The 13,676-nt window shown below is 45.5% G+C and overlaps 1 protein-coding gene across 1 annotated transcript in view; it reads right to left on the bottom strand.

The window, feature by feature from the left end:
- MPHOSPH9 (M-phase phosphoprotein 9) overlaps positions 1-13,676 on the bottom strand; it is a gene marked incomplete at both ends in the record, with an annotated part of 40,937 nt that overhangs the window by 12,773 nt on the left and 14,488 nt on the right. Inside the window, 8 exons of the mRNA XM_084253171.1 lie at positions 939-1,003; positions 1,823-1,870; positions 4,782-4,997; positions 6,397-6,484; positions 9,113-9,268; positions 9,584-10,044; positions 10,206-10,331; positions 12,986-13,089. Of these exons, the coding sequence (XP_084109297.1) occupies positions 939-1,003; positions 1,823-1,870; positions 4,782-4,997; positions 6,397-6,484; positions 9,113-9,268; positions 9,584-10,044; positions 10,206-10,331; positions 12,986-13,089 (1,264 nt within the window). The remainder of the gene's footprint in view (positions 1-938; positions 1,004-1,822; positions 1,871-4,781; positions 4,998-6,396; positions 6,485-9,112; positions 9,269-9,583; positions 10,045-10,205; positions 10,332-12,985; positions 13,090-13,676) is intronic.

The raw sequence follows: 13,676 nt of genomic DNA, 5'->3' as shown, positions 1-13,676 counted from the left end.
GTATTAACGTAAATCACAACTGCGAGACGTCTGACTCTAGTGGGGGGGGTCACGCACTCCTGAAGGTGACACTTTTACGAGAGAGAAAGCAGGTTTGACTTCCCAAAACAGCTGTTAAGAAGAACTTTCTAAAAGCTGCAAAGGCTAAACTACTCTAGAACAGTTCTCAACCTGTGGGCAGATCATCTAATTGGTGTCGTGTTCAAGTTTATTTACAAAAACTGAGCACTGTGGCCAAGTGATTGTTTCAAGGCACTCTTGCATCTTTCTGCTTTTTTAAAATCTGCTATGACCTCATCTCATCTTTTAAATTCAAATTCTTACTTACGCTGTTGCAAGGAAGGTTTGAGAAAGAACAGCTCTAAGAAGGCTGGTGCTTTGTCCCAGTCTGATAAGGGAACCATCGCCAGAACTAGTGTACCAAGAAAGACCTGGGCAGATGGGACAGCTCATCAGCCTTCCTTTCTCCCCTCTAGGAAGCCCTGAAGATGCAGTAAAATCCCACAAGGACATTATCATCCACAAATACAAAGATGTGCGCCAAAGCCAATCAGGCATTAAGCATTTGCCACGGGGCCCATGTCCTCGTGGCTCTGCCCAGAGTCCCCACATGGACCTGCGCAGGCATGGATGCTGCTTGCTGCACCGGCCAGGGAGCTAGCAGGCGGCTTAAAATCGCTTCCAACGACTTAGTGTTATTTAGTTCCTACCGGTGCTGGGAAATACCTAACACACGGGAAATGGACATCTCTCAGACACAAGAAATACAACCTGATCATTTGAAGATCTTTGGCTAAAAATCAAACTGTTTCAGTGTCAGAGGAAAACTAAGATAAAACTTAACCTCAGAGTGCTTAGAAATCCTCAAGACAAACGTTCTTTTCCTGCCAACACAGTCACCTCCGCCACCTGCTCTTGAGCGCAGCCCCTTGGCTCACCTTTTCAAGTCGGAGATCTGAGTGTGAGCATCAAGCAGTTTGTTCTCAGTTGTGTTCAATGTATCCTACAAAAATAAAGGAAAGGCTCAGATAACTGGAGGTGAACATTAAGATGCATACCTTTTATTTTCCAATGCATCACACCAAACAACCACAGGCTACACCACAGAGTCACAAAGCAAGCCCTGAAGCTGCTCCGTGAGGCGGCCTCCAGACAGAGCCAATGGTGAGCCGAGGGGCGAGCACAGAAGACGCTGGTTCCTACAAACAGCACTGCAGCAGGTGTGCCGCCACACCTCCCCGACCAGAAACAGCCCAAAGTGACAGCGGACTCCGCTGAATTAGAACTGAGGATCAGGACTTGGCCACTGACTGAAGCCTCAGGAAAATGGCCAACCCCTCAGCAGAGGCACTCATGTAGCCAAGCAGCCTCGCACTCGTCCCTGGGGATCATTGCGTCTTCTGCAATGGAAAAGCGTGGATCCCACTCACGACATTTCCACGAGAGGTCACCGGATTAAAATATGTAGCTCCCAAACAAAGCTTTAATCAGGAATCCAGACATAGTCAAAAAAATCAAACACCTCACAGAAAGCTAATATTTTAAGAACGTTATGCTTAAATAATACAGATAATTATTCCACCTATTTGGTATCTTACACTCTTCTAAAGATGTCACCTTGCCTCATCTAAAAGGCAATAGCCATTCCATAAATAGCTTTTATAGGAATTAGCAAATCCAGCTAACTTGCGAGTTGCACGGGCAGAGAGGTGAAGTAACAGCCAGAAGGGACAAAGTAAAGACAGAAAGGAGGGGGCAGGGCCAGCCTCTCGACTGCCAGCCCAGCGCCATAAGACTCAGAACAGGAGCGAGGAGCCCTTACCTTGACTCTTTCATGTTCTTTCCCGAGGGACTTATACTCTCCCAGGAGCTACAGGGAGACAGAATCAAACACTGTAAAGGCAACCAAGGGATGGTCCACATATAACAACTGCCCATATATTTCCAAAATACTAATGTTATAAAAGAGCACGGCCAACCCGCCACTGTAGAACAAAGGTGATGAGATCAGAGGCCTGCACCTGGGGGCAGGGGCTGGCTGGATGACAGCCTGAGGGTCAGCGTCATGGGGCTGTGTGATGACCTACGAGAAGCCCTGTTCTTAGACAACGCAAACCAGAGTGTGGGTGAAAGGGCACACCCACAGCTTACTCGTCAAGTCCAAGAGAAAACACATGTCTGTACGAACAGAGCGAAGGACAGAGCCCACAGGCTGTGCACACCCAGGCCGCCAGGTAGGCGGTACAGGATGTCTTTTGCAATCTTCTGTGATTCATTTCAAAGTACAATAAAAACAACTTGAGGGCCTCCCCTGGTGGCACAGTGGTTGAGTACTGGGCTGCGAAGCTGCCCGCAGCCTCTGCAGCACCAGTTCGATCCCCAGCCGCTGGCGAGGGTCCCACATGGCGCAACAGACCTGCTGCTCCCCTCAGCAGTGTGTTTCATCAGTCTGCCTGTACTGTTCCCCACTCTGGCTCTGGTGAATTCTCTCACCCTCCTGCGCTTCTGACTGTACCCAGTGTTTGTATAAATAAACAAACAAACAAATAAATAAATCTTTAAAAAAAAGAATATTAAAATAAATAAATAAATAAAAAAGATTGACATTTGGGGCCTCCCTGGTGGCGCAGGTGGTTAAGCGCTGCACTGTGAAGCTGTCCACAGCCTCTGCAGCGCGGGTTCGATCCCTGCTGGCCTGCAAGAATCCCACATGGTGAGGCAGACCTCTCCTGTCTCGCCTGCTGCTCCCCTCAGCAGTGCATTTCATCAGTCTGCCTGTTCTGTTCCATGCCCTGTCTCTGGTGAATCCTCTCACTCTCCTGCACATCTGGCCTATACCCCAGTTCTTATATGCATTAATAAATAAATCTTAAAAAAAAAAAAAAGAAAATTCTACCATTTAAAAGAATAAATAAATAATAAAAGATTGACATTTATTTGCATGGCTCTTTGGGTTGCCACTACTGCTTTCTGCTAAGCTGGTCCTGCAGAGCAAAGCTTCAGCCTGCAAAGCCTGGCACAATCAGGCAATCCCCTTGCAAGCACACACGTGAGGCTGTGCCACTACGGGGTTTCTCCCCCGTCCCGAGAGTCCACTAAGCTCCCAGAGCAAGCATGGACCCCACAGGTGGCCACATTCCAGGCCCTGGCAGGACATCTTCCACCCCTGGGAGGCTTAGAACTTGAAGACTGGGTGCGGTGGTGGTAGAGGGGGAGGTCCAGGGCTGACCCAGGGGACTGGCTGCAATTCCTCAAATAGCATGTCGGCTCAAGAACCCCTCCTCGACCACTCAGAGGGTCAGGCAGCCAGGCCACAGCACGCAGAGACACAGAAGGGAGGGAATAGAGGGAGGGGGTGGAGAGCAGAGAGAAAATGACCAGAGAGCATCTCGGCTCCCCTCTTCTCACAGCTGACGGTGACGCTGGGAGAATCTCCTTTAGGAAAACCAAACCCCCATGTGTTCCCATCTGGAGGCTCCAGGGCAGGGCAGGCACCTCAGCCCACTGCTGCCGTGAGCGAGGATGACCGGGACACGAGGGCCATGCTGGGCAAGCGGCTCCGTCTCTCTGCACATGCGCCCACCACACTTGCAAAGTAAACTCAACATGAAAAAGACTCCAAATCAAAATCAAAGGTCAAGCACATTAGAAAGTGTCAAGTTACAAAGTCAAGACAAGAGGAGGGCCTGCTCCAGATTCTAGGGGGTCAGAGCTATAGTGACTGGATGGGATGTGCACACTGCACTGGGTCCTGGACAAGTGTGTGTCCTTGGCACAGGAACACCAGCAAGATCATTTGCAAATACTGAATAAAGTATGTAAGTTAAATAAGACTACCATGTTAGTGCTAACTTTCTAATTTTGCTGCAGTTATATAAAAGCCTCTCCTTGTTTTTAGGAAACACACCCTGATGCTTTAGAGATAAAGGTGCATTATATTTCCAACTGACTCAGTTTAGAAACAAGCCTCTAACTATATGTGGACAGAATAATAAACCACATAATGTAAAATGCTGACCTTTGGAATCTAGGGTGTATGGAAATTCTTTATACAATTTTGAAAACTCTCCGTATGTCTCATATTTTATCAAAGTGACAGACATAAGTTTCAAACACACGTCCTCACGTAAATGAGTCACACCACCAGCAAAGGTGAGCCAAGCAGGGACAGTTAGAGTCACGCTAATGCCATCCAAATATAGCACCACTCCTGACACAACCAAAAAGTCTTTCCTTTGAGATTTGACTATTAAACCATTCACATATTATTGCCTTCATGAAAATAAATTTAAAAACTCAAAGCACTAAGAACAAAATCTCAAGTTATCAGGAAAGATATTTCAAAGACCAAAATTTTCAGAGTATTTTTTTGCACTGTGACAAAGCACAGGATAGTAGAAAAACTTAGAAAAGAATGTGCAGCCTGAAGCCTAATTGGATTTTGATGTTATACAAACTCATCTTTTAACTAAAATTAAATCAAAGTGAAAAAAATTCAATCAAACCTATTCTAAATCTGGTACATTTTCCTCTGCCAGACACAGAGCTATTGATCTAAGAGCACGCAGAAGCTGACCTACAAAACAGCAGAGTGACACCAAGCTCTGTAAGCACCAACTTCCTGCTTCAAGGTAAGACCCAAATGACTCCTTCAGGAGGATCTGCAGTTCTGCAAAGTCACAAAAATAAACTTGGATAAAGTCAGAAAAGCATGTCAGGGTTCAGTATCTAAAGTGACCTTCACCAACAGCGCCATTCAGTTACTGTTATTTGTCACTTACATCCTGAAACATTTTGTTTTCCTGTTTTAGTCTAGCCTCTTTGTCATCTGAGAGCTTGTAAGCATTCTCAAAAGCATCTTCCAAATCCTGCAGTCTAGATTTCAGTCGAAGGATGGTGTTGTCTTTTTCTTTATTACTTGTTCTCATTTCCTCAATTCGTTCCTGCAAAATTTTGGAGGCACTGGTGGCTGCACTGAAGCGTTCTCTGAAATCACTCTACAAAGTAGAGAAAAGGATAATACATTTTTTAATGAAGAAAGATACTTCAAAAGTAGCTTCCAAATTGTAAGCATCAAAACATTTTACTAAAAGCCAGATAATAATGCAAAATATATCAATGGAAATCAATAAACTTAGTATGTTGTCATGTCCTGGGACTGAGACTTAAAAAGGATCCATCTACTAGAAAAGCAACCCCATGAGACTGTTAGAAGTCAGCAGAAAACCAGTTTGAGGTACCATGTAGGTGACTTTAATGAGAAAAAAGCAGCCATGGGAAGCAGTAGGGAAATGACTGTAATCAAGATTAACATTTAGGAAGGAAAAAGATTATTATCTTTCCCTATGTTAATATTCAGTATGTTAATATTCAGTAGCTAAGATACAACTAATGTAACACATTAGTTCCCCTGCATCTACAATTATTCCTTGTATATCCAGTTGGTTCCAGATACAAGGGTGCTAGGAAAATAAGGTAAGCAAGAAAGGCAAGTCCCCGCCTTTACCAAGTTTGCAGCTTAGAAAAAAGATAACCAAACATTATTAAAGACAATATGATGAACATAACTGGAATTTTCCACCAATACCTTGTTTATAAGATCATCGGTAGAATAATAAAACTGGGTAACCAATGGAAAAAGTAGTTCAAAGTTAACGTACTCTTAGCAATACACCCAGGAAATGGAAGACATGGTCCACATGAAATCTGGTACCTAGGCGCTCACAGCACTATTAGATTCACAACAGCCCAGACACCCACATGTCCGCCCTAACGGCTGTGCGGGTGAAATGACATCTGCCCTCACAGAGCGACCCAGCCTGAGATGCCCTGACCCCTGAGGCCACAGGATGAGCCTCGATGCGGTGCTGCCTGGGAGAAGCCCAGCCCACAAGGCCACATGCCGCGGGACTGCAAGGACACAAAATGTCCACAGCTGCAAACCCAAAGACAGAAAACAGAGAGGCGGCTGCTGGGGGCGGCGGAGGGTCGGGGTGGGGGTGGGGGGGGCTAAGCCGAAAGGTCCAGGTGGGTTTCTGAATGAGAAAAATGTTCTAAAACTGATTGTGGTGATGGCCAAAACCTTCTGAATACAACGAAGCTAGGGGATTGTAACTTTAAAAGGGTGAGTTATATGATATGCAAATTAATCCAACTAAAAATGAAATTTTTAAAGGGTAACACTTTGTAAGATCATATGAAGCCAGAAGTACTCCAGATATGACCTAATGACCTACTGAGCAGTAAGATATCCTGAAGAGAAAACAAAATACAACCAATACTACGGCAAAGCTATCATTTGTCTCTAAAATTTAGGTTTAAATCCTTAAATTTTACTTTAAAAATTTTAACATTAAGTCATTAGAACAACAGCAAAAAAACAGAGTATGTACTTACCACTTCCATCTCCAGTAAGTTATTCTTATTTTCGAGAGTTCTCACACGACTAGTAGCTTCATTAAGAGCACTGTCCAACTGGCCACATCTAAAAACCATAGATCGAAACTAAGCAAGTAAGAATTTAAAGTCCCTGGGTCTCCCCTGGTGGTGCACACGGTTGAGCACTGCGCTGTGAAGCTGTCCACAGCCTCTGCAGCACTGGTTCAATCCCCGGCCACCGGCGAGGGTCCCACATGGCACGGCAGACCTCTCCTGTCGTGCCCGCTGCTCCCCTCATCAGTGTGTTTCGTCAGTCTGCCTGTTCTGTTCCCCGCTGTCTCTAGTGAGTCCTCTCACCCTCCCATGCATCTGGCCTGTACCCCGGTTGTATAAATAAATAAATCAATCTTAAAAAAAAAAAAAAAAAAGAATCTAAAGTCCCTTCCCTTAAAAGTATTATAGGGGCCTCCCTGGTGGTGCAGCGGTTGCACGCTGGGTTGCGAAGCTGCCCGCAGTCCACAGTGCCGGTTCGATCCCCGGCTGCTCCCCGGCCACCGGAGGAGGGTCCCACTTGGCGCACGGACCTCTCCTGCTGCCCGCTGCTCCCCTCAGCAGTGTGCTTCGGTCCTGCCTGCTCTGCTCCCCGCTCTGGCTCTGGTGAATTCTCTCACCCTCCCATGCTTCTGACTGTACCCAGTGCTTGTATAAATAAATAAAAATAAATCTTTAAAAAAAAAAAAAGTATTATAGAAACAAGTACTCCAATGTTAGCTAAGTCTCGGGATGCCATTTCAGCGGACAGCCAGTCCAGGTCCTCGCCCAGGAAAGGGACAAGGTTCCCAGAAAAGACGAGGCCTGGGCTGAACATCAATCCACAGCTTGCATCAAGGGAAGAGTGGGAGAGGTAAGGGAGGGAGACACAGAGAGTGGGGTGGCATGTGGGGGAACAGTAACTATAGAAAGATAATCTACAAGCTAAGAAAAAAAATTTATAAAAATTTGAAAAACCGGGTCTCCAGTTAAGCCCCGCTCTATGAAGCAATCTGCAGCCTCTGCTGCATGAATTGGATTCCCTGGTCGGGCAGGGAGAGACACACATGACTCAGCAGACCTCTCCTGTCTCGCCTGCTGCTCCCCTTAAGCAGTATACTTCGGTCAGTCTGCCTGTTCTATTCCCCACTGTCTCTGGTGGATCCTCTCACCCCCCTGCATCTCTGGCCTGTACCCCAGTTCTTGTATAAATAAATAAAATCTTAAAAAAAAAAAAAACTTAAGGGCCTCCCCAGTGGCGCAGCAGTTGAGCGCTGGGTTGCGAAGCTGCCCGCAGCTTCTGCAGCACCAATTCCATCCCCGGCCGCCGGGTGAGGGTCCCACATGGCACGCAGACCTCTCCTGCCGCCCGCTGCTCCCCTCAGCAGTGTCCTTCGGTCCTTCTGCCTGCTCTGCTCCCCGCTCTGGCTCTGGTGAATTCTCTCGCCCTCCCGTGTCTCTGACTGTACCCAGTACTTGTATAAATAAACAAATAAATCTTTAAAAAAAAAAAAAAACTTAAAAAAATTTAAAAAACAAAAAAAGATGAGAACTGACAGCATTGCCCTCAAGGTTAATGGGATGTGTGCTTACAAAGTTTCATGTTTTATGACCATTAACCCAGCTGCAGAGGTCGTGACCCCCAGGCACCAGTGCCTTATCACAAGGCAGGAGACCCAAGCAGGATCAGACTGCTATAGGGAGTAGAGCACAGGCCTAAGGGTAAAGATAAGGAGATTGGGCCCACCCTGGAATCTCTGGTCCCTTTCTAGTGTTACCTGTTACCCAACATCAGCAACAAGCAGCCACTCCACGGAGGAGTGAGCCCTCCCAAAGAGAAAAGGACTATATCAGTGCAGTCTCTGCACAGGCTTGGGGCAGCTCTCCCACTGCCCACCTGTGACTATGCAGGTGCTTCTTTTCACCCACTCACTCCCTCTGCAGGGCAGCAGCCTCCTGCCTGCCCGTGACCTATACCTGCTGGGACTTCTCTTCACTGACCTCCCTCAGTGGAGGCCACTCTCCTCAATGCTGCCCGTCTGCAACCATGCAGGCCTCTCTCAGCAAACTTGTCCCTTTCCCTAATAAACCTGCTCTTTCTATATATATATATATATATATATATTAAAAAAAAAAACCCACAAAGTTTCATGTTTTAGATTTTTCTGTTTTAGGTTCCGGAGCAATAAATATAGCTACAACCCTCACAAGCAAAAAGAAAAGGTAAAGTATGTCGCAAATACTCTATTACAAATACCAGTGAAAGCTCCAATGAGCTAAGTGAGTCTCTCCAGTGTCAAGTCTCCTGGTTGTTTAAACAGGTTTGTGGGAACGGCAGTTATTTTCAGAGATATGCACGTCTGGATATTAAGGCTGAGGACCACCCCAGGACATCAGCCATAGCACTTCAGGGAACCCCTAACCAGTACCAATCCTCCCACAGGACACAGCTCTGCATATGCAAAATCTGCTCAACGTGTTTTGTTCACACAAGACAAATGGACTCCTGTCAGTTATCAGTTTCGTAGGAGGCACTGGTTCAAATCTTCAGAAGATTTGCTCAGGTAAACCCATTTCTGTGCTAAAATTTTCAAATACAAAGCATGTCTTCAAAGTGTCCTGGGTCACCATATGCAGTACCGTGGGGGAAAAGCCACACCCAAGGAGAGAGAGACATATTTTACAGGGAAATTGCAAGGTTCACCTGTCCACCAGAATTTGATTGGTTTTCTTCCACTCTTCAACTGCAGAAATTTCTTTTGCCTCTAGTTTCTGTTTCAAACTATTTATTTCTGATTCGTAATAAGCACGAAGATCTGCTATGTGCCGAGCGTGCTTCTCCTTGAGGTTCTGTCTAATCCTGTTGGCAAGAGTGAAAAATATCATTAGGAAAATACATGTCCACACCCTGCCCCATAAGAGAAACCGAGAACACAACCATTCTCAAAAGCAAAAATATACGGTTTTTCCTTTGCACACCCACAGAAAATATATTAATACGAAAGTTGACAATAGTAAAATGAAAAAAAAGACATAACTTTTAGGTGCTCTATCTATAGCTATTTTTAATTTAAGATTTTCTACATTACTGAGTTCATTAATAATCATTTTCATCATTTAAGTAGACATCACAGAAAATCTATTAACATTACAAGCCAGTCACTGAAATACATACTTAGACATTATGACAGGATCTTCCAGGGAAGTCAATGAAACGCATTCTGGGGCACTGTTGGCTGTACCTGGAAGCTGGGACTGACCGACCGAGGCTGCAGTTACCATGACAGTGTCTCCCTCCTCCACGGTGTTGACCGAGGTGTCACTACCAGTGATGGTGCACGCAGAAGCAAAAGGGGAACTGGTCCTACTTCCGTTTTGGAAGCCAAGAGTTTTCCAGGAGTCCACTGGCGAAGCTTTTGAATTTGAAGGATATTTTGGGAATCCAGGTAACTGAGAAGTGATGTTACTTGCTTGTGAAAATGAGTCTATATCAGAGTGGCTAGACATGCTGGGTTCTAGAACAGAGTCTGGCGAGAAGGCTGTCCTAGCGTCGAGGGCATCCCCGAAGTCTGGGGGCTGAGTCCCCACCCCCCGCTGCTGTGGCTTCATGTGGATCGTTGGGTCCAGAGTCAGAACCTGGAAGTGAGATGAACAACGGGAAGGTTCCCTCTCAACTCAGATCTCGTTCTGCTGGCTTATAAGCGAGTAGGCTTAAGATCTGCTGGGGGAGTAAAGCTGAAGGTAAAAGTTAGAGTCACGAGCGCCTCCATGTCACTGAGCAGTGCTGACAACTTTACCTCTGGCGGATGATTTGGGCTGGAAGCGGAAGTGAGGTTCCTCTCAGGGAACTGCTTGTTTTCCCTTTGTTTTTTATGATACATTTCCTTCAGTGATGGTAGCGTCATCTCATTACCAGTATTAAACTTAAAGATATGAAACAAAATTATTTAAATGGCATCGACAACAATAAGTTAACTGATATCAAGATCAGCACCGCGAAAATATTTTTGAAAGACTTTAAATACATTGACAATCTAGACCATCAGATTCATAACACAGGTTTGGAAGTCAGTACCTATTACGAGTCTCCCTCATAATGAAACTTTTTCATATCTCCAATCAATCAATAATTAGAGGAGCAATTTAAACCTAAGTTATTCAGCAGCCCATGAGGACTCCGAAGCGTTAAAATCCTTGGTCACCCAAGGCTGAGGTAAGAAGAGACTGTAACAAACATCTGAAGCTGGACGAGAACTTCTGGCCAGATAAATTTCACTCAAGGGGACACCTGGTAGAACCCCTCATCAATGACATTTTGTGTGTACATATATACATCTATATATATTTTTTCTCAAAGACTTGGCAGACAAAAATGCGTTACTATGTTACCCAAAGAAAGTGAGCCCTGTTTTTAATGAATAAAAGAGGATCTGACCCTCATATCTGCATCTTGAAATCAGGGCTTTACCGCCCTGGAAGGTTCCAAAGAGCTCTGAGCTCCAAAGGTTAAACCCTGCATATAAATTATCGCAGACGGGACCCACACAGGGTGTGGTGCACTGTTTAACCCCGGGCCTCGCATTAAACTGTAGACACTCTCTCAAGCGGGATTAAAGACCGAGACAACATTCACGCGTAGCTCTGAACTCTAGTCTCATCTCCAGACCCTACCAGGCAGCAGATTACCATGAATTAACATTTTTTTAATAAACCTTGTAATTGTGAATAAGATAACTATACTTTTTATTGTATATACTAAAAGCATTAATTTGTTAAATGTGAACTCTTCAAATTTACCAGTTTCTGTACTGCTGCTTTGGAATCTTACATTTTATAGGCCAACCACCTAAAGGCCCTTTCAAGCTTTACAGCCTTTGGCAGCCGAGGATTCCTGTCTGCTAGCCGGGTGAGCCGTCAGTCATTCCCCTTAGAGCTTGTGGTAAAGCCAGGACCCTTTCTCACTGCTTCATGACTTCTTTGTTTTCATATTAAGTGAGGAGACATTCATCTCTGAAGTGGGGGTGCCTCTTGTAATCAGTGGCATCTTACAACTCTCTTCATTCAAGAAGCAGTTGTGACATAACCTTCATTGCCTGCTCATAAGCAAAAATCAAAGCCATGAAAATTGGCCAACCAGTGTCAGCAGCTTGGAAGGAAAGCCCAGAGGGGACAGCAATAGCCCTGAGAAGCAGTGTTTAGGGACAGTGGCTCAGCCACACTCAGCAACAGTCCCCACCAGACAGTCAAGAGCAGGCTAGTCCTGTGTGGCTTTGTCAACTCGACTCCAAGACCCTTACCCCTTTCAAAGAAATGCCCATCACCAAAGCTTATCAGGGCCCAGAGGAGGACAGATGTGGGACACAGAGACCAAGAGTGCAGAGAGGAGAGGCAGTCCCTGCCATGAAGTTCTGACACACCTGCTTCACTCCTGTTTCCCTTTCATGTGAGAGTTATGTAGTAACAATGAAGGTTCAAATCTACAAGCTTCCCATCAGCATAAAGTATAAACTCTTAAGAGATAAGGAGGCACTGTATCACTCTAAATGATAAATTTTTTTCTTGGTGGAATAAGAAACAGGCCATTTGAAATCAATGGCATCAGGGCCTCCCTAGCAGCGCAAGAGGTTAAGCACCACGCTATGAAGCAATCCACAGTCTCTGCAACACGAGTTTGATCCCCAGCCAGCCAGGGAGCTACCCACATGGCGCAGCAGACCTCTCCTGACTCGCCCGCTGCTCCCCTCAGCAGTGTGTTTCAGACTGTCTGTTCTGTTCCCCACTCTGTCTGTGGTGGATCCTCTCAACCACCCCCACCCCCCCGCCTCTACATCTCTGGCCTGTACCCCAGCTCTTGCATGCATAAATAAATAAATCTTTAAAAAAAAAAAAATCAATGGCATCGAAAAGACAATTTAGAGAAAATTAGCGCCCTAACGTCCTGACACTGCAGCCAGGCAGCACTGGGACCGCAGCCCTGACAGCCCCACTCCCTCTCTTTACATTTCTTTTTCCCCTCTTTGTTGAAGGACTGACGCTGGCTCCCCTGTCCGTGGATCCTGACGCTTGCAAGGCCCTCAGCAGCCCCTTGCCCCATCTGTCTGTCACTCAGGTCACAGTTCCCCTGGTTACTCCGACTGGACCCCTACTTTCCCCCCTACACTTTCATCAGCTGATCAAAACGCAGAAGTGAGATATGGACACCGATGTTCAGACTGAGAGCTCCGTTTCTTTGTTCCGAAGTAAACAAAATATTTACATTCCTCGGGTGTAACAGGAGGAAAAACCAACACCAGGTCTGAGAATAGGGACAAAGTTCATCTGTAAGACCTCCCACCATATTTAAAATAATAAGCACTAAATTTCAGAAAACACGATCGAGGCATTTTTAATTTCATTTTAAAGTAACTGCTAAGATCACAAAGGCAGAGACTGAATTCGAAAGCAGGCAACATGATTCCAAGGCCTGCTTTTGTCAATATGTCACAAACGGAAAAATACAAAATTAACAATGAAATGGCGTCCTTAACTACAACTGTGTAACGCTTGCTCTCTCACACTCACACGTGATCTAAGCTACCTGGTTCTCAGACAACTCCTCGGGGGGTGGTGCGAAGGCTTCCTCTAAAGTCCGGGGCAGACGGGGACGTGTGTGGCTCTCCTCCAGCGCCCAGTAGATCGATCCTAGTGTGGACACACACCCAGAGAGACGAGTAAGGAAAGAGAACAAAGGTGGCTTCGAGAAAAACTTACCTAAAGAAAATTACATTTGGAAAAGAACTCATTTCTGCCTATCCAGATACGGGAATTTTTCCAATAAATGACACCGAAATTCCTTACCATGAGTCCTGACTCAATGACCCTGTATTTACAACTGAAATAGTCTTATTGAAGGTGAAAATAAACTAGTGCAAGTTAAATAATTTTTTAAAGGATGACCATGTCTTTATGACTAATAATCAATAAAAAGATTTTGATAATTCAGAAACATTTAATGAGCATTTACTGTGTCAGGCTGGACAGGAATTGTGGGGCATTACATGGTGGCTTGTACAGGACTTCACAGGACACGCATTTAGTGGGTGGTACTTTAGAAGTTGGTCAGCGCTCTGATAAGGTAAAACTCCAGTAAAAAGGAACATGTAGCTGTGTGCAGGGGGTGGTCAGGGCTCAATCTGTGGGTACCACCTTAGCAATAAATGAGGAAGCGGCCCCTCTGGGGAGGGGAGCATTCCAGTGCAAAAGCCCTGAAATGAGAGTATGTCTAAGCA

The sequence above is a fragment of the Talpa europaea genome, assembly GCF_964194135.1.
Source record: "Talpa europaea genome assembly, chromosome: 14".
NCBI lineage: Eukaryota > Metazoa > Chordata > Mammalia > Eulipotyphla > Talpidae > Talpa > Talpa europaea.
Note: the sequence above shows the minus strand (reverse complement) of the source record. Positions and strands in the feature narration are given on the sequence as shown.